We start from the raw sequence: 26,718 nt of genomic DNA, 5'->3' as shown, positions 1-26,718 counted from the left end.
CGAGAGCAGGAACACAAGCAGGGGGAGTGGGAGAGGGAGAAGCAGGCTTCCTGCCAAGCAGGGAGCCCGACGCGGGGCTCAATCCCAGGACCCTGGGATCATGACCTGAGCCAAAGGCAGACGCTTAACGACTGAGCCACCCAGGCGCCCTATCCATAAACTTCTTAAGCCAAGCTTTCAATCTCCCCACAAAAGAAGACCTCATTTACAATTCTATTATATTCTATTACACAGTATGTTTAAACCCATACTGAAAACAGAAAATCAAATAATTCCTTTAAGATGAGGAGCCATTCATTAATGTGACGGATCCATTATTCTCTTAGCTTGCCGCTCTTTCTTTAAAGGCCTATAGTGAGTCACCACCACAAATGATTTTAATTCCTTATGGGAAAACCTGTTAAGGAGTTTTACTAGGTGAATTTTTAAAAATCTATCCTTATCATGAGTCTAATAAATACCAAATTAATTTTTATCAACAAATAAAATGTAGTAATTCTCTCAACTTTATGAAGGCTGTGTATTCAACTTCCATATACTTGTTTTAGCAAAAGGTTTCTCAGGATAATTATGCCATAAAAGATTAAGGCTTTCTCACATGTATAGCAAACACAGGGTGTATGAATCAGAACTATAATTCCAAGAGGCAAAAATCCAATTCAAATTAAGCAAAAAGAGAAAATTTATTGGATCACAAAAATTAAAAAGTAAAAGATGGTACAGACTTCAGGCATGATTGAATTCAGAAGGTCAAACAATGTCATCAGATTTGTCTCTTATCTCCATTTTCCTCTGTCTTGGACTGATCTTGGGAAGGCTTTCCTCATGCGGTGACAAAAAAGCTACTGGTGAGTTTTGAACCTTGAAAAATCCTTTAAATCCGTGAAACTTGCAATTCCAGGAAAAAAAATGATCTTTTCTTACTATCCATAACAATACCCCCCTAGGGTTCTAGTGGTCCAAACAGGGCCATCTGCCACTCCCTTATTAACCGAATTGTGGCCAGCCTATGACCAATCCACTGCTCTCCCTAATAGTTTCATCAGAATGATATGCACTGAGGGTGAGGTAAGTTTCAAATGGGGCATAGAACAGATCCAAAAGTAATAGATGTCTACTATTCAGGCTATTTCATATAAGGGATGCTCATGAACTGAAGGCTTTTCCATATTTACTACATTCATAGAATCATTAACCAAAGAATTCACTGATATTTATTTAATAAGGACTGAGTGGTGACTAAATGTTCTTTCATATACTTGTTATAATCAGAGAGTTTCTCTATTATGAATTTTCTGATGTCGTCTAAGGGCTGAGGCACAGCTAAAATTATTCCCACACTCATTACAGTTATAGGGTTTGTCTCCAGCATGAATTCTCTGGTGTAGCCTAAGGGACAAGATCTGATGGAAAGCCTTCCCACATTCATTACATTCATAGGGCTTCTCTCCAGTATGAATTCTCTGATGCTGATTAAGGTATGAGCCACAACTGAAGGCCTTCCCACATTTGTTACATTCATAGGGTTTCTCTCCTGCATGACTTCTCTTATGATGAATTAGAACTAAAGCATCACTGAAGGCTTTCCCACATTTACTGCATTCAAAAGGTCTCTCTCCACTATGTATTCTATGATGTCGATTAAGTTGTGAGTCAGTCCTAAAAAACTTCCCACATTTGATGCATTCATAAGGCTTTTCACCTGTATGAATTCTCTGATGTTGATTAAGGTGTGAGCGATAGCCAAAAGTCTTCCCACATTCATTACATTTAAAGGGTTTCTCTCCTGTATGAATCCTTTGATGCAGAGTAAGGGCAATGCGTCTGCTGAAGGCTTTTCCACATTGATTACATTCATAGGGTTTCTCTCCAGTGTGAATTCTCTGATGCTGATTGAGGTGTGCACTCTGTCTGAAGGCTTTGTTACATTCCTTACATTCATATGGTTTCTCTCCTGTGTGAATTCTCTGATGTTCAACAAGGAAGGCGTAACGGCTAAAGGCCTTCCCACATTCATTGCACGCAAAAGGTTTCTCTCCAGTGTGGATTCTCTGATGTTGAGCAAGGTGTGCACTCTGTCTGAAAGCTTTGTTACATTCCTTACATTCATATGGTTTCTCTCCAATATGAGTTCTTTGATGTTCACTGAGAAAGAAATCATGGCTAAAGGCTTTTCCACAGTCATTGCATACAAATGGTTTCTCTCCACTGTGAATTCTCTGAGGTTGAGTAAAGAATGAATAACACCTAAAGGCATCATCACAGTCATTGAATCCATGCGGTAATTTTCCAAAATGAGTTGCTTGATGTTGAGTAAGTAATGAGTGGAAACTTAAGAGATTTGAAAAATCATTACTTTCATAAGGTTTCTCCCCAGGAGGAATTCCTGTATCTTTACTAATGTATGTATTCTGGTTGAAATCTTCACATTCATTATCTATCAAAGATTCGTTCTCAGCAGGTAATCTTTTATGTTCAATTAGGATGGAATTTGGGGGAAACATTTTATCATAAATATCAAATTTATGTACTTGCTCTACTGTGGGAACTCTCTCTTGTGTTGAAAGTACTGATTTCAAGAGAACACTTCTCTCATTATTATTATATTTATTGTCTCTTTTCACAGCAGAGATTTCCTTAAGAGCTGTCACTTGCCTGAAATGCCTCTCCTGCTTTCGTTGATGCTGCTCAAATTCACCCTCATATTTCCAGGCTTCTCTGAAACTGGAATATTCCAGGTCATAACTTGTAAGTCTTTCCATTACCATCCCCTGGGATATATCCTCTTCATCAATGTACCATTTTGGAGATAATTCCTTGATTTCATACCAAGACTCCCAGTCTGAAAAATATCAAGAAAGCAAATGTGTCCTTTTTGCCTCTGCAAGGAGAAAACTGTTATAGAAGAAACTGAAGAATTTAATTGGAGGAATGAGGGGAAAGTACATGGTTTTGACACCTTTCAAATATGGCCAAGCAAATATGAAAAAAATACAAAGAAAGAACAAAGAATGCAGAGAGCTGATAAAGGAAGATATATGTGTTGGCAATGGGGAGGAGGTTATAGGGGAAATGTAGGGCATCAAACACATTAATATACAGGTAAAATGCAGAGTACCAGCCATGGATTTTCTTTTACTTCAGGCTCTATCTTAACCAAGGCCCAAGAGGGATTTGTTCACTTATCCTCTATTAGGTCTACACTATTGTTCTTTTTTTTTTTTTGGTAGAAATTCACTGTTCCCTCACCAACTTTCCTAGAACGTTCTTTCCTATGTTCATCACCCAGGGCCACTACATTCCCTCTTACCAAGAATAAATCTTTTCTCTACTCCAGGCAAATGGCAGCTTTATACAATACCTACTGTAATGCTGAGTAAAAGAAGACTGATGGGAGAAGACTAGATATTTTCCAAATTCAGGTATTCTGAGATGCCTGGAGCTCCAAAAATTCTTTGAAAAAAAGATACTCTGTACGTAGGCATATGAATACTATAGGGGAAGGAATTCCATATAGGGGACTCCAGGGGACAGTATAGAGTATAGCCTGGGAAAGTACAGAGCAGGAAGTAAGTATTGTATATGTGGAAGACATATTCACAATGATTGGAGTACAGAAATACCTAGAAGTCAATGGTATTAAGGTATTATGGTGGCATTCAGCAAAAAGGAGAAGACAGACAATTCACCCATATCAGTGATTGAGAGGAAAAGGGAAGTTATGGATTCAGGCAAAGTGGAAGAGAGTCCAGTGGGCATCCATGTGGCACAGTGGAAACAACACAGGGTTTGGGGTCATAGGTGAGTTTAAATCCTACTTCTTGACTTAGCTATCTAGTTATTCTAACTTTAACAAATTAACAAATTGATTAACCCAACTCTTGAGCGTCAGTTTCTTAGTAGGCAAAATGAGGTGACCTTACAAGTATGGTATAAGAATAAAGAATACATTTAGGGACGCCTGGGTGGCTCAGTCGTTAAGTGTCTGCCTTCGGCTCGGGTCATGATCTCAGGGTCCTGGGATTGAGCCCCACATCGGGCTCCCTGCTTGGCGGGAAGCCTGCTTCTCCCTCTGCCACTCCCCCTGCTTGTGTTCCCTCTCTCGCTGTCTCTCTCTCTCTGTCAAATAAATAAATAAAATCTTTAAAAAAAAAAAAAGAATACATTTAGAAAATATCTAGGAGTGTCTATTTCACTATATGTATTCAGTGACACTTAACATTTTAAAATGAAACAAATTAATATGTATTCATTAAGTTATTCTTTTTTTTTAAGATTTTATTTATTTATTTGAGAGAGAGAATGAGATAGAGAGAGAGAGCATGAGAGGGGGGAGGGTCAGAGGGAGAAGCAGACTCCCTGCTGAGCAGGGAGCCCAATGCAGGACTCGATCCCGGACTCCAGGATCATGACCTGAGCTGAAGGCAGTCGCTTAACCAACTGAGCCATCCAGGCGCCCCTTCATTAAGTTTTTCTTATACTTACACCATTAGTACTCTTAGAAATTACATTTATGTCCAAAAAGGGATTATGAAATAGACTGATGGTCAAATGGCAAGACAAAGATTTACTGCCAAAGCCCAGAATTCATGTTCCCATGAATAGCCTAAACAATGACCCACAGACTTATAGACTGGATCTCCATCTTTAAAAAACTGTATAGAGCTATGCTGTCCAATATGGTAGCCACTAACCACATATGGCAATTTAAATTCATTAAAATAAAAAAAAATTTAATTCAGTTTCTCAATAATACCTAGCCATATTCCAAGTGCTCAATAGCCAAATGTGGCTAGTGACTACAATACTGGAAAGCACAGATATAGAATATATCCATCATCACAGAATGTTCTACTAGATGTCACTGGACAGAGATCCAAAGTAACATGACAAAGATGTTATGGTGGAATGAGGAAAAAACAGAAAAATAGGGGCATCAGTCAGTTAAAGGGAGAGAGAAACAGAATAGAGCTTTGAACAGAGAAAATGAATAGTGGTCAGAAATATCTTATAAATCTCAGGAAGCTGATGAATAGAAAAATAAAGAAAGGCACCTGGATTTAGCCAAATTGGAGGGAGTAGAGCCAGACTGCAAGTGGTAAGGCAATGTAAGAGAATTTGAAGTAAAGGCAATGAGTGGAGATTATAATTGGTATACAAGTAATTCGAAGAGAGAAGGTAGTATGGTGTACAGAAACACTGAAAAGGTCCTATGAAATGGTATGAAATTATTTCAAAGGAGTTTTTTTTTCAAAGAAGATTTAAGTGAACAAAAATATAAGACATAACTGTACAAAAAGGAAAACATACATACACATGCTTGCTTACCCCAACTTAATTTGTATCAGGTCAATTTCAATCAGAACTCCACAAGGATTTTATCTCTGAACTTAAATTATTTTAAAGAATGGATGGCAAAAGATGAGCAATAATATAAAAGAAAATTCTAAAGAAAAAAATTCTAGGACCAGTAATATGACCTAAGTATTGCATTTTATACCTTCCTTTCATTAAAATCCCTATGAAAGGTCTCAACCAAGGTGATTTGTAAAATTCTCTTTAATTATGGAGAAATGTCAAAGAGAAACACACCTGAAGCATACAAATTTATGGGATGCAGAGGAGAACAAAGAGCTCTGTAGTTCATCCCTTACCCCCCCTTCCCTCTCACAACCATCAATTTGTTCTCCATATTTACAGGTCTGATTCTGCATTTTGTTTATTCATTTGTTTTGTTTATTTAGATTCCACATGAGTAAAGTCATATGGTATTTGTCTTTCTCAGTCTTATTTCACTTAGCAGGTACCCTCTAGAAGTCCATCAGTGTTGTCACAAATGGCAAAATCTCATCTTTTTATAGCTAGGTAATATTCCATTGTGTATATATACACATCTTACTTCTCCATTTGTCTATCGATGGATACTTAGGCTGCTTCCAGATCTTAGCTATTATAAATAATGCTGCAATAAACATATGGGTGCATACATCTTTTTGAATTAGTGTTTTTGTTTTCTTCAGGTATATACTCACTGGTGGAATTATTGGATCATATGGTATTTCTATTTTTAACTTTTTGAGGAATCTCTACACTTTTCCACAGTAGCTGTACCAGTTTACATTCCCACTGGCAATAGACTACGGTTCCTTTTTCCTCCACATCCTAACCAATACAATGGTCTAAGTTTAAAAATTTTTTTAAAAAGCAAGTTGTAAATAGATGCATATAAAAATTGCATGTGTGTATTTGTGCAAGGGAAATTCTAGAAAGATATAGATCCAACCATGCACAATACAGGTCTTTAGATGATATCTTGAGAGAAGAGTATACTTCCTACTTTATACATTTTTTAATTGCTTGAATATTTTCTAACAATATTATTTCTATTTCAAAGGAAAAAGGAAAGGGGTGCCTGGCTGGCTCAGTCAGTAGAGCATGAGACTCTTGATCGCAGGGTCATGAGTTCAAGCCCACACTTGGTGTAGAGATTACTTTAAAAAAAGAAAAAAGGAAAAATGTTATAGAGCAGCCCTAATGCTGCTGGTCCTTAACTGCACATTTCCATATCAATCTAGATGCAGATTCCATGTGTTTTTTCCATGAGATTCCCTTCAACTAGGTGTGTTCAGGATGATGGAGTTTACGCAAATAAAAAACAACTCAGGGGCATCTAGGTGGCTCAGTCAGTTGAGCATAGGCCTTTGGCTTGGGTCATGATCTCAGGGTCTGGGGATCAAGCCCCTCGTCAGGCCTGAAATTCCACCTCATTTTTAGGGACTCTGGGATCTCAGAGAGTCAGAAATAGCCCAGTGAGCACTCTCACCACTTCTCTCCCTTAACTACTTCATATGATCTCTCTACAAATCATTTACTATCTTTTTTACTCAGTGCTGTGCTGAAATATGTGATGGAAAAGAACTATCCTCTTTAGATGGATCATGATTTGTTATGCTGGAGATCAGTGCAAATGAAATAAAGGACAGAGGTGTGATTACTGAGTGCCGTATTAAATAGGGGGGTCCAGGATGGCCTCTCTGAGGAAGTGACATTTAAGCTAAGAAAAGCCTCAGTGAAAGTAGGGGGTTATTAAAGCCAAAAAAAGGGGGCACCTGGGTGGCTCAGTCGTTAAGTGTCTGCCTTTGGCTCAGGTCATGATCCCAGGGTCCTGGGATCGAGCCCCATATCGGGCTCCCTGCTCAGCGGGGAGCCTGCTTCTCCCTCTCCATCTCCCTCTGCCTTTCCCCCTGCTTGCGCTCCCTCTGTCAAATAGGTAAATAAATAAAATCTTTTAAAAAAAGGGAGGAGGAATAGCAAATATGAGGTTGCTGTGGTGGGAAGATGTCTGACGTATTCTAGGAATATCGCTGAGCCAGGATCCTTAGAGGGAAATGAGCACTATGAGATCAGAGGAGTAGCTGGGGAACAAGTTATGTGGGCCCTTGAAACTCATGGCCAGAACTTTCAGTTTTGTTCTGAGGGTGAAGGAGAGTCATTGGAGTGTTTGTGATTTAATGTGATTTCTATTTTAAAAGGAAAATAGAAAGGAAGCAAGGGTGGAGCAGGGAGATCAGTCGGGAGACTACTACAGTAATCCAGGTGGAAGGTGGTAGCTGCCTGGGCCGTGGTGGTGGCACTGGAGCTGGGGGGATCTGGGGTATATGTTGAAGATAGAACATACGGGATTTGGCCAGGGACTGGTTGTGGAGTGTGAGAGAAAGTAAGTCAAGGATGACAACAAAGATTTTTGACCTGGGCAACTGTACAAATGACCTTACCATTTACTGAGATGGAAAGACAGGGCAGAATGATGAGATGGGAAGAAAAATTGAGTTCTTGATCTATTAAGTTTGAGATATCCAAGTGCAATAGTGATTAGATACCTGGAGTCAGGATTGGAGGTATGCATTTGAGAATCATTAATGTATTTAAAGCTATAGGACAGGATAGGATTTTCTTTTTTTTTTAGATTTTATTTACTTATTTGAGAGAGAAAGAGCACACACATGCACACATGAGCAGTGGGGGAGGGGAGGACACAGGAGAAGGGGCAGAGAGAATCTCAAGCAGACTCCACGCTGAGCGAGAAGCCCCACATGGGGCTCGATCTCAGAACCCCGAGATCAAGACCTGAGCCAAAAGCAAGAGTTGGACGCTCAACTAACTGAGCCACTCAGGCGCCCGTAATTTTATATTTCTATAAGATACATTTCTAAAAGAAGTGTTAAATAAAACTATAAATGTACGTATTTTATTTTATTTTTTTAAGATTTTATTTATTTATTTGACAGAGAGATAGAGAGAGAGCACAAGTAGGCAGAGTGGCAGGCAGAGGGAGAGGGAGAAGCAGGCTCTCCGCCAAGCAGGAAGCCAGACATGGGGCTCGATCCCAGGACCCCAGGATCATGACCTGAGCTGAAGGCAGCTGCTTAACCGACCAAGCCACCCAGGTGCCCCTAAATGTATATATTTTAAATATTAATATCCATTGTCAAACTGCCCTCCAAGGTAATTTTTATCAACCTGCATACCTACCAGAACATAAAGTACATGTCTTCAAACTAATCTACACTGATTGGTATCATTCTAAAATTTTTGCCCCTTTAAGTAAAGAGTACCTCATTATTTTATAATTTACAATTTTCTGATTGTAAAATAGAGCATTTTCATACATGTATATGTACCAGCTTTGTATTTTGTGGTTTCTTCTTTGGTGAATTATTTATTTGTATCTTTTACACATATTTTAAACGGACTAGCATTTTTTTTTTAAGATTTTATTTATTTGACAAAGAGAGAGACAGCAAGAGGGAACACAAGCAGGGGGAGTGGGAGAGGGAGAAGCAGGCTTCCCACGGAGCACGGAGACCAATGTGGGGCTCAATCCCAGGACCCTAGGACCATCACCTGAGCGGAAGGCAGACGCTTAATGACTGAGCCTGCTAGGCGCCCTGCACTAGCATTTTCTTTTAAGTGGTTTATAGAAGTCATTTATAAATTTAGGGCATTAAGGCTTTATAGTATTTTTTCCCTCAGATCATCACTTTTTTTTTTCAAGTCATCACTTTTTATTGTCACATGTCATCTTCATTTACAGTGCTTTCAATAAAATTTTTGAAAACACGTTATGAAGTCAGATCTCCCATTTTTCCACTATAGAGTCTGGTCTTGATGTCATTTTAAGAAAGACTTTCCAAAATTCAGTATTCTACAAATACTATCTTAACTTTTAAGAAAATCTCTTCACATCACTAATTTAAAAAAACACTTTGTTATCAAATATTAGGTTCTCATATACACACGGGTGTATTTCTGTACTTTTTCTATTGTTCCACTGATCTATTTCACTACCCTTATAACAGACCAATCTCCCCCATGGATAATAGGCAATATTCTTTAATATTAAAAATTGAATCAAGCAGCATATTTAATGAATAATACACATGAACAAGTATGCAATTCAGAAATACAAAAATAGCTCAGCAATAGGAAATCTTTACTATAAATTCTTACAGAATTTTTCTTCTATAAATTTTATGGAAGAAAAAATGTAAAAGAAGAGAAAAAAAATTGCCTTAAAAGATGCTGAAAATATATAAAATCCAAAAGCCTCTCATGCTTAAAATATATACACCCATAGGTACAATACATAGAGCTAGGAATAGGAAAAAAAAAAAAGGTACATTTAGTGTGAAATACCTGAAAATGTCCTGTGATATCAGAAAGAAAAAAAAGTTATAGCAATTGTTCAACATAGATATGGAAACTGTAGTTGATAAAGTAGAACTGAAAACAAGAAAAGGTAAGAGGGAACATAAATACAGAAAGGTCGCTACATCCAGCAAAAATTTTGCCTTAACCATCTAGGTACAGAGGAATCTGTATCTCCCAGACTCCTGTGCAGCCAAGTGACTGAATTCTGGCCAATCAGAAGTAACAGATGTCACAAATGCTACTTCCAAACTAGTCCGTTAAAAATGTCCTTAGAGATCCCCATCCATTTTTATCTTTGTGTGTGTGTGTGTGTGTGTGTGTGCGCGTGCGTGCGCTGAGTGTTTGTCTGTCTCTGTCTCCTCCCTCTCTTTTTCACTGGCTGGCTTCAGAGGATTCAGCACAGGACTTCAAGGCAATGGTGAGTCCTAAGGGATGACGCAGCCAACAGAGGAAATACGACTGCGTATCTGAATGACAGTACACAACAGAAGTCCCAGATAAGCTCACACAGGATTGTGACATGTACAAGGAACAATCTTTATTGTTTTTATTCACTGAGGCTTTGTTAAAGTAATTAGCTTTATGTTGACTAATACACTCAGACAATTGAGTAAGAGAGTGCAATAAACTGCCCAGACAGATGAATATATGCAGTACTTTTTCTATATACCAACAATAACCAAACATCGAAAAGGAAATAAAGATATATAGTAAGGAAAACAGCATAGCACTGGCTTAAGAATAAGTAAATGGGGCGCCTGGGTGGCTCAGTTGGTTGGGCGACTGCCTTCAGCTCAGGTCATGATCCTGGAGTCCCGGGATCGAGTCCCGCATTGGGCTCCCTGCTCGGCAGGGAGTCTGCTTCTCCCTCAAGACCCTCCCCCCTCTCCTGTTCTCTCTCTCAAATAAATAAATAAAATCTTTAAAAAAAAAAAAAAAAGAATAAGTAAATGGTCAGTGGAACAAAAAAACAGAGGACAGAAATAAGATTCTTGCAAACATAAGGACTTGGCATATTGCAGAGGTGGCATTACAATCAATAGAGAAGAAATGGATTAATATACAGTACTGGGAAAACTCCATGTGGAAAAAAAAAAGCCTAATACATCATATTTTAAAAGTAAAGTCCAGATGGATTATAGGACAAGACTGAAAAACTGAACCTGAAAACTATTTAAAAATAATACAGGAGAATATCTTTATGACCTCTGTTAGGGGAAGATTTAGTAAACAAGACTACAGTAAAGAACAAACAGTGATGGAAAAGATGGGTGAATTTGACACTATCGTGAAAAACTTCTGGGTGAGAGAAGGCACTACAAAGGTAACAGGCAAGGGACAGTCTGGGAAAAGATAACAAAAACACACATTATAGAAAAATGATTAATGCTCAATACATAAAGAAGTTCTACAAGTTGATAGGAAAAAGACAAATAACCTTAGCTCAAAGAATGGGTTAAAAATATGAGCAGGTAATTCACACAAGAGAAAAACTGAATGGTTAATTCATTTCCGGAAATATGCTCAGTCTTACTAGGCAAATTAAAACAATTTCAAGAGCATTTCTCTTCCATCATACTGGCAAAAAATTATCAAGGGCAGTATCACAAACTTAAATTGGAGAATATCAAGAGAATAAGGAAACAGAAAATCGCAGACATTGTTACTAGAGGTATGAACTGACACTATCACTTTCAAGAACAATTTGAGTATCTAGTAAAATGAAGTGTGCACTCCTATGCTCCAGCAATTTTATTACAAATCCTTGACGAACTCTTATGTGCATGTACATAGAAACATACTGGGCTACTACATGAGACAGCAAAGAATAGAAACAATCTAAATGGCCATCAGTCGTAGGGAAAGAGTTAAATAAAATGTGGCAAATTCAAAACATGAAACACTAGATAGCAGTTTAAAAAATGGAACTATATTACATAACAGATTTACCAAGGACAAATCTCAGAAACATGTTGAGTAATACGGGCAAGTTGCAGAACAAAATGTAAAGAATACTACCTCTGAAAAAATAAAAACCCTTTTTTAAACAGATGCATAAATGTTTACAAAATATGCTTAAAAATGAATTGGAAGGACATATGATTTATGATTGGTGACTGTTGTTGCTTCTCAGAGCAAGAGGTAGATGAGGGAAAGTGAACTGAGAATGAGAAACAGAATTTGTGCTTAAGATAGTATATCTCATCAAAAAAATTAAAGTATGTCAAAATATTAATAATGATCAATTCTGGGTGGTAGGCATTTGTTGTATCATTCCCTTTACTTTCCTATTTTTTTTTTTTTTAAGATTTTATTTATTTATTTGACAGAGAGAGACACAGTGAGAGAGGGAACACAAGCAGAGGAAGTGAGAGAGGGAGAAGCAGGCTTCCTGCGGAGCAGGGAGCCCGATGCGGGGCTCGATCCCAGGACCCCAGGATCATGACCTGAACCGAAGGCAGACGCTTAACGACTGAGCCACCCAGGCGCCCCTACTTTCCTATATTCTTAACTTCGTCAACAAAAAAGAACAAAAATATTTCCTGAAATAAAAACTTGATTCTCCATCCTGAAAGATAATACACGTGCCAGGAAAAAGTGATCCAACATGGTCAAGACTGAGATGTACTCTAACTAAATAACTTTAAAATTAAAGAAAGGGGCGCCTGGGTGGCTCAGTTGGTTAGGCGACTGCCTTCGGCTCAGGTCATGATCCTGGAGTCCCTGGATCGAGTCCCGCATCGGGCTCCCTGCTCGGCGGGGAGTCTGCTTCTCCCTCTGACCCTCACCCCGTCTCATGTGCTCTCTCTCTCTCTCAAATAAATAAATAAAATCTTTAAAAAAATAATAATAAAATTAAATTAAATTAAATTAAAGAAAGAACCTACTAGGAGACCAGAACAAAATATAAAGCTAATTATACATAAAGGAAAATATCAAATTGGTATCAGACTTCTTCATAACACTATTCAACATTAATACTATACTACAATAAACTTTAGCAAAGAACGGCCAATTATGAACAAGGCAGAACTTGGGGGGACATTATTGGCATGAACTCTTTGTGAAGAAACTGCGAGAAGACAAACTTCAGCCAAATGAGAGATATCTAGAGAAATTTCAGCAAAAGGACCTTGTGGAAAGCACTGAATATATTTAACTATAGAACGAAGATGAAATGAAAGGTTGGGATAAATGTGACAGAAGAGCATGTAAGTATAATATGCCTTGACAATATGAAAAGTGTACAACTAACAAAATTTGGGAAGAGAAGGTGGGAGGTAAAACAAGCCTACTTACTGACTCATCTGTAATAGGTGAAAAATCAAAGGTTAATTTTTAAAGCCAACTAATCAAGTAATAGAAGGAATAAATATTGTCTACAGAAACAGAGCACTCTAATACTAGAATAAAAGAAAAACCTTCCTAGTTATTACAAAAACTATAGTAGTAAATGACCAAAATAAAAGGCTAGGGAAATAGATAAGTGAAAGTCTTTTTTAAAAACTGTAAAAACCATGATTCATTGTTATAACACCATATCAAAAACTGTATGGTGACTAACATAATAAAAAAATAAAAATAAAATGGAAAAATCTCTCTTTAAAAAAAAATAATAAAAACTGTAAAAACCAGAAAATGTCATATAAAACAATATACAGAATTAAGCCCAAACATATCAAAAATGTAATTGGACTTTCACCGATTAACTTGAAAAATGATATTCAGATTGGTTCACAGAGCAAAACTCAGTTCTATACTGCATATAAATGCCACACTTCAAAGTGATTTTTAAAGGGGTGCCTGGGTGGCTCAGTTGGTTAAGCAACTGCCTTCGGCTCAGGTCATGATCCTGGAGTCCCGGGATCAAGTCCCGGGATCGAGTCCCACATCGGGCTCCCTGCTCAGCAGGGAGTCTGCTTCTCCCTCTGACCCTCCCCCCTCTCATGTGCTCTCTCTCTCTCTCATTCTCGCTCTCTCAAATAAATAAATAAATAAAATCTTTTTAAAAAAGTGATTTTTAAAAATTGAAAATAAAAGGATGAAGAAAGATCTTAAAAAAGCAGAAAAAGGCAAGAAACAGATTCTCCCCTAGGGCATTCACAAGTAAGGCAGGCTGCTGACATCTTGATTTTAGTCCTATAAGACCCATTTTTCAACTGTTGACCTCTAGAGCTATAAGATGATAAATTCATGTTATTTTCAGCCAGTAAATTTGTGGGAATTTGTTACAGCAGCAATAAAAATCTAATATAGAAAGCAGTCTGCTACAACCTTTATGGAAGGGAATTTGACAATTCCTATCAAAACTACATATGCACTTACTCAGCAATCCTACATCCAAGAATCTATCCTGAAAATACAGCCTCGACAATATGAAAAAACATACATACAAGGTTATTTACTGAAGCACTGGTCCTAATTGTAAAATAGTGCAAACATCCTAAAAGTCCACATGTCAAAGAGTACTTGAATAAATTACCATAACATCCAGATAATGGAGTATTTTGCAGCTGTTAAAAAAATGAGGAAGATCTCCATGACTAATATGGAGTGTATTTATAGTTAAGTGAAAAAAGCAAAATGCAAAGGGCATCTATGGTATGCTATCCTTTATGTAGCATACAAAGAGATACAAGAAACTACATATATGTTGACTCATCTGTACAAAAGAAACATAAAAAGGACAAACCTGAAAATAAAGAGATTGGTAATCTATAAGAAGTGGGTAAGAAAGGGGTAGGAATAAATTAGGGAACAGAAATAGGATAGTGGGGATGAGGAGACACTAACACATTTCTGAGGATATTTTCCTATAGCTCTGATTCTTAAAAGCATAGTAATGTTTCAGATACAGAAATAAATAAATAATTAAAACCAACCAAGATGTGGTAGGAACCCAAAATAGAATACAAATAGTAACAAATGAACCTAAAAGAGCTAACCTAGGCAACTTTGGAAAATAGTATTTTGACTGAATCTGTAAGACTAAAGACAAAAAGAACCATATACAAATAATGTAATCTAGTTAATAAATTTGTTTCTCACAGAGGAATAGCTTGGAAATTCTGAAGCTACTTAATGTGTATACTAATGAGCAAATAAGTAAATACATTGTTCCTCATTGTCAGAAAAAGAAATTATGGATAAGTAAAGGAGAAAGGCTAAAATAAACCCTGTGGAGTAGGACTAGAATCAAGATATCAAAATAAACTGATAATTTTAATATATAAAAAGACAGAGGCAGGGGCGCCTGGGTGGCTCAGTCAGGTTAAGCGTCTGCCTTCGGCTCAGGTCATGATCCCAGGATCCTGGGATCGAGCCCCACATCAGGCTCCCTGCTTGGCAGGGGGCCTGCTCCCTCTCTCCCTCTGCTATTCCCCCTGCTTGTGCTCTCTCACTCTCTCTGTCAAATAAAATCTTAAAAAAAAAAAAAAAGACAGAGGCAGAAACAAATATAGAAATGTGTATACCTGTGTGTATTGGTATACACACATATATTTTCCAGTTCAATCTGCTGTGAGGGCCTAGGAACAATGACATCCCAGTAGCAATGAGCACACATAGCACCCAGACCTTGGTTTCTAAACATCATTTCCCAATAAAAGGAACCAGAGCTCCTAGGAGAAACAGTTGATTCAAGGCTAGGGCAAGGAAAACAAGATGAACCCAGAATACCAGGAACCAGGAAGAAAAGAAGTGCTCAAAAATGGATGGGGGCATGTTAAAAAGTCAAAGAAACCAACTGGAAGGAGATCCCAATGGGCAAAGCAGAACTTGAGCAAAAAATGATTCATTGGATCTACCTCAGCCAGGAAAAATTAAAATCCGTGATTTATAAAAAGATAATTGAATATATAAATAAATAGAGAAGGAACAGCTCTTCTCTATAGGACAATCCTAATTAATATACATAAAGAAAGAAGGGAAATGGAAAAATCAATATTAGGCCAACATCACATTAATAACTGTTGCAGACAAGACCCACTGGGCCAATGGATGCTAAAATTAGTAGGCAAAAGTTTCAGAAGAAACTGAATAGTCTCAAAGTATCTCCCCAAAGATATTTATTAATTACAAACAGAAAAATAATAACTTTACAATGGAGAAATCAGGCAGACACCACCTTTACCAAGGGATCAAAATTATCATCCATAGTAAGACTTATCAATATTATGACTCCTCTGGTATGTTGCACTGAGAGGAACATAACGTTATTTCCGTGGCACTCTTTCCAAAAATGCATTACTTCCATCTAATCATGACAAAACAGCAGATAAACCCAAATAGGGTGCAAGCAGATGTAATGAGCCATTTATCCAGAGTGAAGCATATCTGAAGACTCTGGGAGAGATTTCTCCAAGACAATAAAATCAACAGATTACCTTAATGTGTCTGAGTGTCTTAAGAGATTTAGACAACTGATGGGGAGTTGGGAATTGAGTTAGGAATATGTATATAGAAAACTAAGGAAAAAAACAAATAACCCCCCAAATTATTAACCCCAGGAAAAATAAAAAATCACATAGAAAAAGCAATCTTGGTATATACACAGCACGGCTGTGACTAGCACTTAATATATGTCATAATACTGTAAACACTGAACAGTGATTCAATCAAAATTATGATAGGCAGATGGGAAGTGTGTGTGGGTACATGTGCACACCTACACACACATATTTTATTCAGGGTAAGAAAGTACTAAATTCTTATTTTTTTAAAAAGATATTGGATGAGGACTAAACCTGGAAAAACAATTAAGAAATAGCAACATAAATATATTTGTTAAAGAAATGAAGGAAACATCAAAAAAAAAAAAAGACTGCAAAAGCAAAGAAAGTCAATCCTTCTAAGGAGAGGGAAATTGAGGAGGAGGACAAGAGACTGCCTTTTTTAAGGGAATAAGCCTTGTAAAACTACCTGATTCTTTAAACAATGTGCATGCATAAGTTTGACAACTTTGATAAAAATAAAAACTCTAAAATTTATTCTGGAAATGTATATATTTCTGACCCTAAAAGGAAAAGAAGAGCTGGGAAGGACTGAGATTCAGGTTATATGCAGAAGAATCACAAGTGTGTAATTTGATAACAATAGGGAGAAACCCACCCCCGCCAAGCCCAGCAGCCTCCTCAAGTGCAGGGCAGTCTTCTCATGACCTCTTGGCCTTGGCCTGACACCCTACAACAGCCCTCCTTGCCCAGTTCCCTGTCACTCACCAGCACACTGACCATCTGACATCTCTTTCTCCACCATCCAAGGCTCCTTCCCTTGCTCCAATAAGGAGATCATGTTGGGCTTAGAAATGGAGAGTCCTGTTTACAGGAGAAGAAAAATGAGAGCAAGAAAGAGACAAACAGGGAGACAATCAACTTGCTATAGCCTTTCTAGGACTCAATCTCAATGTCTTGTTCATTAGGCAAGAAAAGAAATTAGAGGAACGGCCAGAGAATGGAATGATGCTTGTATGAAGGATGAAGATGAAGCTTCTTCCATAGCAGTGGTTCTCAAAGTGCTAGAGCAGAAGCACCACCACCTAGGATCTTATGAGAAATGCAAAGTCTTAGGCCTCAACCCAGACCTACTGAATCAGAAACCACAGTGGTTCTCAAACTTTAATGGGCATCAGAATCATTTGGAGGGCTCATTAAAACCCAGACTACTGGGCCTATTTCCTGAGTTTCTGATTCTGTAGGTCTAGAGTGGGACCCCATAATTTGCAATTTAACAAATTCCTACCTCATTCTACAGCAATGGGAACTACTAATTTCTAACTCTTTGAAACTACTTCAAATTATTTCCTGGGAGCAGGAAGTAGAAATTCAGCTAAAGCACTTAAGTAATGACCTAGATATTCCCAATGGAGGAAACAAAAATACCCCAGAGGGAAGATTCTGAATTATGGGGGAGACATCCTTACCAAGCCATACCAAGTTCCTGTAGTTCTCCAACATGACATCTCTGTATAAATCCTTCTGAGACGGGTCCAGCCATTCCCATTCCTCTTGGGAAAAATCTAGAGCCACATCTCTGAAGGTCACCAGACCCTGAAATTAAAAAAAAAAAAAAAAAAAATCTCGTTTGCCAAGTGCTCCCATATGGTTCTAGCAGAAAAGATGAAATTCTGCCAGAGTTCAAAGCTCTACGTGGTCCAAGGAAAATAACTATTGGGGAGCAAGTACATGCCCAGGTTTGTCAAATATTTTGAGAGAAAGAGAAATATTAGAAATAGACTCACCCCTTGAAAATTTCACATTTTTGTGAATAAAAAAAGACATATATATGGGAAAAAAATTAGCTTATGACATGAAACATGAGTTCATAACATGAAAGTATGTGAGCAAGGCTATTTTATATTACATATACTATGTAGCAATAAATTCTCATAGGGATGATTCCATTATACTCCCCAAACTGAGATATCGGATGCGTCAGAGTAGTGAGGGAAGGCCTTGAATTGGGCTTTAACAAAACGGTATGGTCTGAAACTTAGACTTTATATATAAGAAGAAATTTGCCCAAATGTGTCCTGAAGAAATAATGAAGTATATGTGAAGTGATTTAGATAGAATTTTCACTGGAAGATTATATGAAAAATCTGGAAAAAAACTTTAATGTCAAAAAATAAGTTTAGGGGCACCTGGGTGGCACAATGAGTTGAACATCCAACTCTTGATTTCGGTTCAGGTCATGATCTCAGGGTCATGGGATCGAGCCCCACATAGGGCTCCACACTCAGAGGGGAGTCTGCTACTCTCCCTCTCCTTGCTCATGCTCTCTCTCTTTCTAAAATAAATAAAATAAAATCTTTTTAAAAATAAAGAGGCGCCTGGGTGGTTCAGTCAGTTAAGCGTCCGCCTTCAGCCCAGTTCATGATCCCAGGGTCCTGGAATCGAGCCCCACTCCCTGCTGAGCAGGGAGCCTGCTTTTCCCTCTCCCTCTGCCTGCCGCTCCTGCTTGTGTGCTCTCTCCCTCTCGCTCTCTGTCAAATAAATACATAAAATATTTTTAATAAATAAATAAAATAAAATAAAATAAAAAACAGTTTAGCCTACACCACTGGACTATAAGCTGTATGAGGGGAAGGATATCTGTTTTACAAGCTCACGAATATCTGGTGTCTATATAAAACCTGTCACATTGTAAACAGTAAATATTTGCCACTCAGTGAATAAATGGTAAACTTTCCTGTAATATATCCATAGGAAGGAAGAGTACTCAATGCTTAAAATGGCAGAATTCCATTTTGCAGATTATGGTCTCATTTTTTTATTAAAAATCATGAAATATCTATCAGTGCAGAGAACAGATCTAGTGCCAAAATCTCAGATGCCAGCCAAAAGCCAACTTGCAAGTGGATTCTTCTAAACACAGTATCTTCAGGCCTGCTATGTTAACTCTTTTTTGAGAATTGGTCTATTTAGTTTTCTACTTTTTGAGCTAGTTCTTATATTTTATATTTACCTAGGAAATCTCTTTTGCTTGTGCTTTCAAATTAAAAGTATATAGCTGGGGGCGCCTGGGTGGCTCAGTCGTTAAGCGTCTGCCTTCGGCTCAGGTCATGATCCCAGGGTCCTGGGATCGAGTCCCACATCGGGCTCCCTGCTCCATGGGAGGCCTGCTTCTCCCTCTCCCACTCCCCCTGCTTGTGTTCCCTCTCTCGCTGTCTCTCTCTCTCTGTCAAATAAATAAATAAAATCTTTAAAAAAAAAAAAGTATATAGCTGTTTGTCAAATTGAAAAAAAAAAAGACAAATATGGTTATTCTACATAGCAGAAATATGGATGAATGTGGCTAAAGAAAAAAACCTCACACAGCTACATACTGTTATATAACTCCCACGTGCCCCTCTACACTTCTCTGTGTCCTGGGACGCTGACCTCTATTGACTGCATTAATAGACTCCCTTACCTGACCCCATTTTCAGTTGGGTTCAGCCACATGCAGGAGATGGGAGGGAGGCAAGTGAAGCACAATATTTACTCCCCTGGCACCCTCCTTGCAGCACTACCCTGTGTGGTGTCTGTCCTTCGATCATAGGTCACAATGCCTGTCAGAGGCCCTCCCCACTCAGATCTCTCTATCCCTGGGTTCAGGTCTAAGTTTTACTATTATAAGTCCCAGGGTATAGCACTATCCTTTACAGTTCTCTATATACTGATTCATAACTTGGAAACAGTTCCCTTTTGAGTTTCTTGCCAGAACCCTAACTGATAAAACACGTTGATCCAATGTACTTCTAGGATATGACCAGAGATTCCACAAAAGCACCACTACACTTCCCTAATAAATCCACTTTCCCGTTCTCCCATGACTATTTCATAGATTCTGCCTCTCTCTCAAAATACCACCAATTCCTTCCCTGTTCCCACTTTGAACTTCCTCATCTTGCTCACCACAGGTCCTTGCTGAACTGTATCTATATTCATATATTCTGTCTTCCCTCTGTTACTATGCATGAAACTCTAGGCTCCTATCTATGGCCATTCCCTCCACTTGTCCACACAAGGACATTGTCACCTCTCTCCCTTGTAATTATCAGGGAAATAGCAGATATCTCTCTTGTATTATCAGTATTTTCTCACTTTCCTAAATTATTTCTATCAGTATACAAACTGATGTAATATCTTTCATCTTATAAATAGACAGATAAATTCCCTTCCATAAGCTCACTGTAGTTATTGTCCTATTTCTCTACTCCTCTTAAAAACAAAATTCTTCCAGGGGCGCCTGGGTGGCTCGGTCGTTAAGCGTCTGCCTTCGGCTCAGGTCAAGATCCCAGGGTGCTGGGATTGAGCCCCACATTGGGCTCCCTGCTCCACGGGAAGCCTGCTTCTCCCTCTCCCTCTCCCACTCCCCCTGCTTGTGTTCCCTCTTGTGTCTCTGTCAAATAAATAAATAAAATCTTAAAAAAAAAAAAAAAATTCTTCCAAAGAGTTGTTTAAATCAGCAATGTCCAATAGAAAAACAATGTAAACCTCATATTAAGATTTTTCAGTAGCTACATTAAAAAAGTAAATAGATTTAATGATGAAAACAAAATAAGAATAACTGCTATATTTATTGACCAATTACTACATGCCAGACACCCTAATGAGCATTTTATTGATAGTATCTTAATCTCATTGTAAAACTTGTTAAAAAAAAAAGTATGAAACCCATTTTACAGATGTTTAAGACCAAATGTCATGCTGAATCACTAGGTTATATTGCAAAAAGAAAAAGAAAGTAAGCAGGAATAAGTAAATTTAGGGGCGCCTGCCTGGGTGGCTCAGTCAGTTAAGTGTCTGCCTTTGGCTCAGGTCATAATCCCAGTATCCTGGGATCAGGCCCCAAGTCAGGCTTCCTGCTCTGCAAGGGGTCTGCTTCTCCCTCTCCCTGCTCTTGTGCTCTTGCTCTCTCTAAATAAATAAATAAATAAAATCTTAAAAAAAAAGGAAGCAAATTTAATATATTTAATCCATTATATCTAAAATGTTATTTCAACATGTACTCATTATAAAAATTATTAATGAGATGCTTTACATTCTTTTTTGTACTGAATCTTTAAAATCTGGTATATATTTTATACTTATAGCGTGTCTTAATTCACAGCAGTCTTATGTGGCTACTGGGTACATTATTGGACAGCACAGCTCTAAACTCATCTCTATTCTTATCTTTTAGGCCCACTATTCCCTTGTGTCCCCACTGCAATGCTTTCATACCAACCATTCTATCAAGTAGCTTTTGTCAAGAATATCAGTAGCTTCCATGTTACCAAATCCAACGATCATTTCTCAGTCTTCATCTTCCTCACTCTCTCTCAGAAGAATTTAATTCAGTTGATCATACCCTCTATGAAACACTTTGTACTCCTGACTTCTAGGACCCATACTCTTCTGGTTTTCCTTCTACATCAGTCCTTCTCGGTCTCTTTTGCTGGTTCCTCCTCTTCTTCTCAGCCTCTAGATATTGAATCCTCAAAACTCAGTCCTTGGGCATCTTTCCTATCTACACTCACAATCCTACCCTCCAGATAATCCTATCCTGTCCTATAGCTTTAAATACACTAATGATTCTCAAATGCATACCTCCAATCCTGACTCCAGGTATCTAATCACTATTGCACTTGGGTATCCAACAGGTCTCTCAAACTTAATAGATCAAGAACTCAATTTTTCTTCCCATCTCATCATTCTGCCCTGTCTTTCCATCTCAGTAAATGGTAAGGTCATTTGTACAGTTGCCCAGGTCAAAAATCTTTGTTGTCATCCTTGACTTTCTTTCTCTCACACTCCACAACCAGTCCCTGGCCAAATCCCGTATGTTCTATCTTCAGCATATACCCCAGATCCCCCCAGCTCCAATGCCACCACCACGGCCCAGGCAGCTACCACCTTCCACCTGGATTACTGTAGTAGTCTCCCGACTGATCTCCCTGCTCCACCCTTGCTTCCTTTCTATTTTCCTTTTAAAATAGAAATCACATTAAATCACAAACACTCCAATGACTCTCCTTCACCCTCAGAACAAAGCTGAAAGTTCTGGCCATGAGTTTCAAGGGCCCACATAACTTGTTCCCCAGCTACTCCTCTGATCTCATAGTGCTCATTTCCCTCTAAGGATCCTGGCTCAGCGATATTCCTAGAATACGTCAGACATCTTCCCACCACAGCAACCTCATATTTGCTATTCCTCCTCCCTTTTTTTAAAAGATTTTATTTATTTACCTATTTGACAGAGGGAGCGCAAGCAGGGGGAAAGGCAGAGGGAGATGGAGAGGGAGAAGCAGGCTCCCCGCTGAGCAGGGAGCCCGATGTGGGGCTCGATCCCAGGACCCTGGGATCATGACCTGAGCCGAAGGCAGACGCTTAACGACTGAGCCACCCAGGTGCCCCCTTTTTTTGGCTTTAATAACCCCCTACTTTCACTGAGGCTTTTCTTAGCTTAAATGTCACTTCCTCAGAGAGGCCATCCTGGACCCCCCTATTTAATACGGCACTCAGTAATCACACCTCTGTCCTTTATTTCATTTGCACTGATCTCCAGCATAACAAATCATGATCCATCTAAAGAGGATAGTTCTTTTCCATCACATATTTCAGCACAGCACTGAGTAAAAAAGATAGTAAATGATTTGTAGAGAGATCATATGAAGTAGTTAAGGGAGAGAAGTGGTGAGAGTGCTCACTGGGCTATTTCTGACTCTCTGAGGTCCCAGAGTCCCTAAAAATGAGGTGGAATTTCTGGAAACAAAGTGAAAACATCAACTTACCTGGGACATGGCTTTACAAAGTCCAACAGCCATTCTTCCTTCCTTCTTCAATCTTCTCTTTTGGAGAACAAGGTCCTGAGAAGGGAGAATTAAAGGGAAAAAAAATGGCAGACCAGCCCTATGTTGCTGACCTGAGATTCACAAAGATAGAACTCTTGTCCCTTTAAGGTCTCCACAGCCTCCTTACATGGGCCAGCCCTATCCTCTTCCAAGATCTGAGAAAAAGGCCAGAGTTGAATTTAACCCCTGAAGTCCTGACTGATATTAAGAACAAGTAGCCTAGGGCACCTGAGTGGCTCAGTCGGTTGAGCGGTTGAGCGTCTGCCTTTGGCTCAGGTCATGATCCCAGGGTCCTGGGATTGAGTCCCGCATCAGGCTCCCTGCTCAGCGGGGAGCCTGCTTCTCCCTCTCCCACTCCCCCTGCTTGTGTTCCCTCTCTCACTGTGTCTCTCTCTGTCAAATAAATAAATAAAATCTTTAAAAAAACCATGTAGCCTAAACTCAACAAAATCTAAATGGCCAACAAGCTGGTTTACGATCTGCCACCTGGCTGCCCCTTAGATTTCATTTCCTACCCTCATCCCCCTTGGCTCACCCTACTCCAGGCACAGGGGTTTTCTTACAGTTCCTCAAACACAGCATACTCCTTCTTCAAGGCTGTTGCCTTTGCTTTTCCTTCTTCCTGGACATGGCTCACTCCCTCTTCATTCCTGTTTGTGCTCAGTTGTCACCACATCAGAGGAACTTTCCTGAAAATTCTATCTAAAGAGAACCTCCCTTCTCTTTTCCCTTATGCTGATTTTTCTTCTTAGCATCTGACACCATTGGACATGTTTTTTTTCTCTTTATTGTTGTCTCCCCAAACAATAGTGTAGGATCTAATAGAACTAGGATTCATTTGGTTCATTGGTGTATCTCTGGTGTTAGAATAATGCCAGAATCTTTGCAGGGGCTCAAAAAATATTTGTTAAATGAATAAATAAATCTTGCTGTGCCTCCTGTAATATAAATGGCAATGTTACACATATTGTATATGTCATTATTGTACTTAATCTTCACAAAACTGCAAAGATAAGTATTATTATCCCCATTTTACCAACAAGTAAAACTGAGGTTCAAAAAGCTTAAACAACTAACTCAGTCATTAAGAGTTAAAACCGTGGGGCGCCTGGGTGGCTCAGTTGGTTGTGCGACTGCCTTCGGCTCAGGTCATGATCCTGGAGTCCCGGGATCGAGTCCCGCATCGAGCTCCCTGCTCGGCAGGGAGTCTGCTTCTCCCTCTGACCCTCCCCCCTCTCATGTACTCTCTCTCTCTCATTCTCTCTGTCTCAAATAAATAAATAAAATCTTTAAAAAAAAAAAAAGAGTTAAAACTGCAATGAGACTCAAAAACTGGTCCTCTTTCAAGAGCCTACAATGTCTGAATGAAATATGTAACATAACCTGGGGAATCAATGCTATATATTTACTAGAGAAGCATCTTCAGAGCTGGCAGATATTACCTTTATTACTTCACGGGAATACAGCTTGAGGCAGGCATTGCTCATTTTTAATACAAACCAATAACAAATTGCACAGTCCCCTCAGAGCCAACATTTCTTCATTCTGAAAGTGAGCATAGTTGTGTTTGATCTAGAATTTAGGATACATGACCCCCTAATTCTGGGCTACTCTGCACTAGCCAACTCACTGTTTCAGGAATTTATTTCATTAGCGCAATGCAGCTTCAAATTGTCCATAAAAGCCTTTGCAACCTGAGAGAAGAATCAGTGAAGTATTCTCTGCAACTGGGAACCCTATGTAGCATCTGCATAAAAGAAATGTCTTTTAAATTTCTGTTTGCAAATAGCTGTGTATCACTTGGGTAATGTTTTCCAAGTTTGAGATGAACATCAGTCTCTGAAAGAAGCTGATTTTAAAGACTTGGGTTTTATATAACCCCTAGGCACATGCTAACTCTCCACTCCTTCACTTACTGGCTACATGACCCTGGGCAAGATACTCCATCTCTCAGAACATTTCTTTCCTGTCAAGACTGCATGAGCCAATTCCTGGCATAGAGAAGTGCTACCCTTGTTCCTGCCTACATTTTATACACACATTTGCAAAGGAAATGAGAACATTTTTCTTTATTAACTGAGAAAGTCAGAACCAAAATTTAGCTCACTTGGTACATAAGAAAAAGAGCCATGGATCAGCCTCTCTGAGCACCAAACATGGAAGAGTTCTGACAAAGACAAAGCTAAAATCTCAAAGTCCATGGTCTAAGGAGAGAAAGACTGGGTTTCAGGTTGAGCTTTCCTCCCCCAGAGGCAGTCAATTTGAGGATGGTCTCACTACAGTGTCTTTAGACTGGGTCCTGTGACTCACAAGGAAGAGACCCACATCAAGATCCCATATCCTAGAGGTTCCTAGTCCAAGATCATAGACAATCCTCTCCAAAACCCTTAGAACTCAGGGCCCCCATTTTTCATTCTCACAATATGGGAAAGATCAAGAGAGTTTAGTGATTAAAAGCAAGGACTCTCAGGGCACCTGGGTGGCTCAGATGGTTCAGCATCTGCCTTTGGCTCAGGTCATGATCCCAGGGTCCTGGGATCGAGTCCCACATCGGGCTCCCTGCTAGGCGGGGGGCCTGCTTCTCCCTCTGCCTCTGCCTCTCTCTCTCTCTCATGAATAAATAAATAAAACATTTAAAAATAAATAAATAAATAAAAGCAAGGACTCTGGAGCCAAAATGCCTAGGTTCGAGACTCCGTTCCATTAATTAACTGTCTGAACTTGGGCAAGTAATTTTAATCTTTCTGTGCCCACAACCACACACTAGGTCCCACACAATCAAGCTTTCCATCTCACATACTCATACAAATTTTCACCCAGTCACACACATACACTATCCATGGTTACACAAGCTCATATGTAATGTCAAATACCTATGTACTGGCATTAACGCAAAGATAAATGACACACAATTACTGAGAGAGACAGTCCCACGCAATCTCACACACAGTGACATACCACACAAGGTCACACATCCTGTCATCATTACTCATACAAATTTATACCTGCAGAGAGAAGAGGGACACAGGTACGTAATCACACCTGCTGTCACACACAAACACTGTGATATCCACAGAGACAAGTGGTCAAACATAATCACACACATTCATACTGCGACACACACAATGTCTCTCACAAACCCATATACAGTAACACACAGTTATACCTGCAGAGACACACACACAGTTTTGCACCTGAAACATACAGTCGCGCATGAGCACACACGCGGTGACAGACAAGATCACATTCTGTCACAGCACGGCCTCTCACATAGTTAGTTCGACAGTAACCCCAGAGGCACCCACCCCGGTCCCACCCCAGTCCCTGCCGGTCCGCCCGAAGCCCAGTCCTGACCTCCGGCTCCCGCGCGCAGCCAGGCCCAACTCACCTCCCGCCGCCGCCGCGGGCTCTGGAAACCCGCCCAGCGACCCGAGAACCGCGACGTCCCCTCCCAGAGTCCCCCGCGGGGTGAAGCTGAGCAGGGACTGAGGCGCGCGGGACCTCGAACTCGGCTGGCGAAACATCCAGCTGGACTGGACGCGGCTGTTTTTCCTTCCGACCCCGCGAACCACGAGTCCCAGAACGCTTTGCGCCGCGGCCTTCTTTGCTGAACTACATTTCCCAGAGGATCCCCAAGGCCCGCCTCTACTCCGCGCCTGCGCAGGCGTCCGCGGCTGAGGGTGTCTGAG

At 39.4% G+C, this 26,718-nt stretch overlaps 1 protein-coding gene across 5 annotated transcripts; it reads right to left on the bottom strand.

The window, feature by feature from the left end:
- Positions 1-664: 664 nt before the first annotated feature.
- Positions 665-26,718, bottom strand: ZNF527 (zinc finger protein 527). Of its 5 annotated transcripts, none has more exons than XM_035023678.1 (5): positions 26,418-26,718; positions 22,970-23,044; positions 17,633-17,759; positions 16,932-17,027; positions 665-2,842 (listed from the first exon to the last, which is right to left on the bottom strand). In XM_035023678.1, exons 2-5 carry the CDS (start codon positions 23,000-23,002, stop codon positions 1,269-1,271), a joined length of 1,830 nt encoding a protein of 609 aa, XP_034879569.1. In that variant the 5' UTR covers positions 23,003-23,044; positions 26,418-26,718; the 3' UTR covers positions 665-1,268. The 5 variants fall into 5 exon arrangements, with proteins under 5 accessions (XP_034879569.1, XP_034879574.1, XP_034879572.1 ...); XM_035023683.1 differs by having other exon boundaries at positions 17,643-17,759; XM_035023681.1 differs by lacking the exon at positions 26,418-26,718 and adding an exon at positions 23,565-24,204.

This window comes from Mirounga leonina, unplaced genomic scaffold, assembly GCF_011800145.1.
Source record: "Mirounga leonina isolate KUSES-001 unplaced genomic scaffold, KU_Mleo_1.0 Mir_177, whole genome shotgun sequence".
NCBI lineage: Eukaryota > Metazoa > Chordata > Mammalia > Carnivora > Phocidae > Mirounga > Mirounga leonina.
This window is presented reverse-complemented; position numbering and strand designations above follow the sequence as displayed.